The sequence below is a fragment of the Microtus ochrogaster genome, chromosome 5, assembly GCF_000317375.1.
Source record: "Microtus ochrogaster isolate Prairie Vole_2 chromosome 5, MicOch1.0, whole genome shotgun sequence".
NCBI classification, from domain to species: Eukaryota; Metazoa; Chordata; class Mammalia; order Rodentia; family Cricetidae; genus Microtus; species Microtus ochrogaster.
In genome coordinates, this window is record NC_022012.1 from 63,703,407 (window position 1) to 63,706,704 (window position 3,298).

At 42.3% G+C, this 3,298-nt stretch overlaps 1 protein-coding gene across 1 annotated transcript in view; it reads right to left on the reverse strand.

The window, feature by feature from the left end:
• Positions 1 to 201: 201 nt before the first annotated feature.
• Positions 202 to 3,298, reverse strand: part of Bmp5 (bone morphogenetic protein 5) — a 120,741-nt gene continuing 117,644 nt past the window's right edge. Inside the window, exon 7 of the mRNA XM_005347610.2 lies at positions 202 to 442. Within this exon, the coding sequence (XP_005347667.1) occupies positions 293 to 442 (150 nt within the window). The 3' untranslated portion in view covers positions 202 to 292. The remainder of the gene's footprint in view (positions 443 to 3,298) is intronic.

Here is a 3,298-nt window from a genome sequence, read left to right on the forward strand (position 1 = left end):
AGTCGTATTGGGAAAATGTTGACATAGAATTTAACTGGGCTCAGCGTGCCCCATCAAAAGTGAGAGCAGGAATCTATCATAATATAGGAACCTTTAAAATAGATTTTACTGATAAGGCATCCAAAAGAGAATACATACTTTTAAATAAATAAAAAAGTGTATATACATAATATGATACATAGAGAGATGAAATGACCCCTGCTGATTTTAAGGAAGTCCCCATTTATCTGCCTTTGATTGCAGTCATAAACGTGATACAGCTCGGTTTTGTTATTCCCACAATCCCTTAGCGCTAGTGGCAGCCACACGAGCGTACCACCATGTTTCTGTACTTCTTCAGAATGACATTGGAGCTGTCATCAAAGTACAGGACAGAGATGGCATTCAATTTGGTTGGAGCACAGCAGGGCTTGGGAACGTGGTCAGGAAACATCAGGTGTACCTGGCAAAGAAAGAACATAAAAAGGGAAGAGTGTCTTTTGGAGAAATGGGGTAAACATTTTACTTACAGCTTTAAGAATATGATGTTGAGCCGAGCGGTGGTGGCACACACCTTTAATCCCAGCACTCGGGAGGCAGAGGCAGGCGGATCTCTGTGAGTTCGAGGCCAGCCTGGTCTACAAGAGCTAATTCTGGGACAGAAACCAAAAGCTACGAAGAAACCCTGTCTCGAAATCCAAAAAAAGAAAAAAGGGAAAAAAAAAAAGAATATGATGTTGATGTCATGACTCTCTGACAGGCATTTGTCATCTGACTCCTTTATATACCATAGATGACTTGGAGACAGGGGCTGCTAGAAAGGATGCACTGTCAACCAACAAGCACTAAGAATCAACAGTTCTACATATTGGGGGCTTGAAATGAGCTCATCAGATAAAGCAAGCTCTGTATGGAGTACTGAGTGGAATTTTTCGGGGAGGCGGGACATGACAGTAATGACTTGCTTTAACTGAATAGCTGTCTTCTGTGCCCACTACAAGAATAACAGAGGCTGTGGACTCAAGTTGGAACAGACACACTTGGACTACAGAAAGTTTTAAGTCTGCAGGATATTGTAGTAGGATAGTTAAGTCATGCCTCACAAACAGTTTCTCAACTCTTACTCCTACGTAAAAAAGACAAGCTAAAAACCACAATGAAGTAAAATCTATACTGGTTTTGCCTGCACTCAGGACCATTTTTCTCCTACTGGGTTGCCATGTATAGCCATGATATGAGGTTCTGTTCCCAGTCTTACTAGGCTATGTTTGGTGGATATCACCAAGAGCCTTTTTTTTTTTTTAAGAGAAACAGAGAAGGAGTTGATCAGGCCTAGAAAGGGGAGGTAGGAGAAGATACTGGGAGGAATGAAGGGAGGAGAAATTGCTCTAGTCAGGAAGTAATGTATGAGAGAAGAATAAAAGTTAAAATAAATCCAATACTTGTTTGAGAGCAATGATATCAACTCTTCTTCATAGAATTTTTTTACTGGACTGACTGGAGCTTAACATGGTCTTTCTTTCCCTACACACTCCTTAGACAACTGCCAAAGAAACAAGCTGAAGTTGAAGCGAGGGGTCCAGAGAGTTTGCAAATTGAATATCCATTCCCTTAAAAGACTGAAAATGTATGGAAAAGTAAAGCGCTTAAGTGAAAGCTCGGAACTCATTTTAATCAGACTGGCAGTTTGCCTGTGTGTTATAATAATTGAGCCAGAAGCCAGAATGTGGTTCCCACCTACTCTGGCCCTTCCCCCAAAGGGGTTTATGGGAAGTCCCCTTGATGAGCCTTAAGGGATCCACAAAGAAGCAAACATGGCCTCTCAGAGTTTTGGCTCCACAGTCTCCTGGCTGAGATGATATAGGAGGCTTGCATGTGAGCAAAAGCACCGGATAAATGAGCAGTTCCACATGAACTTGAAATTTCCTAAGACCTTGCAAAACTAAAAGTCACGGAGCTTTTACAGATTTCAGATACAACTTCTATTCCTCACCAGCTTGATCTCCCATAACCCTCGCAGGCGTGATTGATAACCCCCAAGGTTTCAATGGCCTTAGCAGCCTTCACAAGCAGCCGCTCCAAGCAAAATGGATTGTTCTTAAATGATTCTTCCAACATATTCGTCATAAAAATGCTCTTCTGTAACAAAAGGTCTGACTGCCTTCTCATTCCACGTCCTTCACAGAACAAATGCAAGAATATTTACAACACCACAAACACTGAAGTCCCACTTGCCCTGTGACCTTCAGGTTTGGAATGATAGGTCTTCTCTACAGGATAATAAGTAGCACAGATAAAGATCTTCTAACTTCACATCAGGGTTTCGTTTTGTTTTCTCTTTGATGCTACTTCCAGACTATAGCCATAAGAACCAAACTACTTATTTATATATTTATGAGGGGAAAAAAAACAAAGTAAATAAGAGGATTATTTGACAAAGGATTTTTTTTTACAATCAGTATTCATGCTTAGCCTGAGGGAAATTTGACAAATTGGATACATATCTAAGAATTCCTTCATCAGGCATTAATACTCTGCAAACAAAAACAGATAAAGAATTTTGAGAAATAAAGTAGCATCATTGTATAAGCTGTCTTAGTTAAGGTTTCTGTTGCTGCAATGACGCACTGTGAACACAAGCAACTTAAAGAGAAAAGGGTTTATTTCATCTCACAACTTGTAGTCCATCATCTGAGGAAGTCGGGCAGGAGTCTGGAGACAAGAATTGAGGCGCAGGCCATGATAAATGATACTTACAAGTTAACTCCTCACGGCTTGCTCAGCCTGCTGTCTAGTAGCACCCAGGCCACCAGCCCAGAGGGAACTCATCCAGCATGACCAGAGCCCTCCCACATCAACCATAACCAAGGAAATGTATTCCAGGCCTGGCCACGGGTCAATTTGGTGGGTGTGGTGAGGCAGGGCACATTTTTTTTTCATTGAAGTTCCCTCTTCCAAAACGACCCTACCTTGTGTCAAGTTTAAATAAAACCATCCAGCACATAAATTAACAATAGCTGCTTCTCTCTGTCACTACATACGTAGTGGTCATGACTGCTCCTTCAAAAAAGGAATCATGAGCATGCTTCTCCGTCTCCTGGCAGGTCTGACTACAGTACCCTTGCAGAGCCTAGCTGCTCCCTATGGCTCAAGAATATTAACCCGTGCCGGGCGGTGGTGGCGCACGCCTTTAATCCCAGCACTCGGGAGGCAGAAGCAGGCGGATCTCTGGGAGTTTGAGACCAGCCTGGTCTACAGAGTTAGTTCCAGGACAGGCTCCAAAGCCACAGAGAAACCCTGTCTCGAAAAACCAAACAAA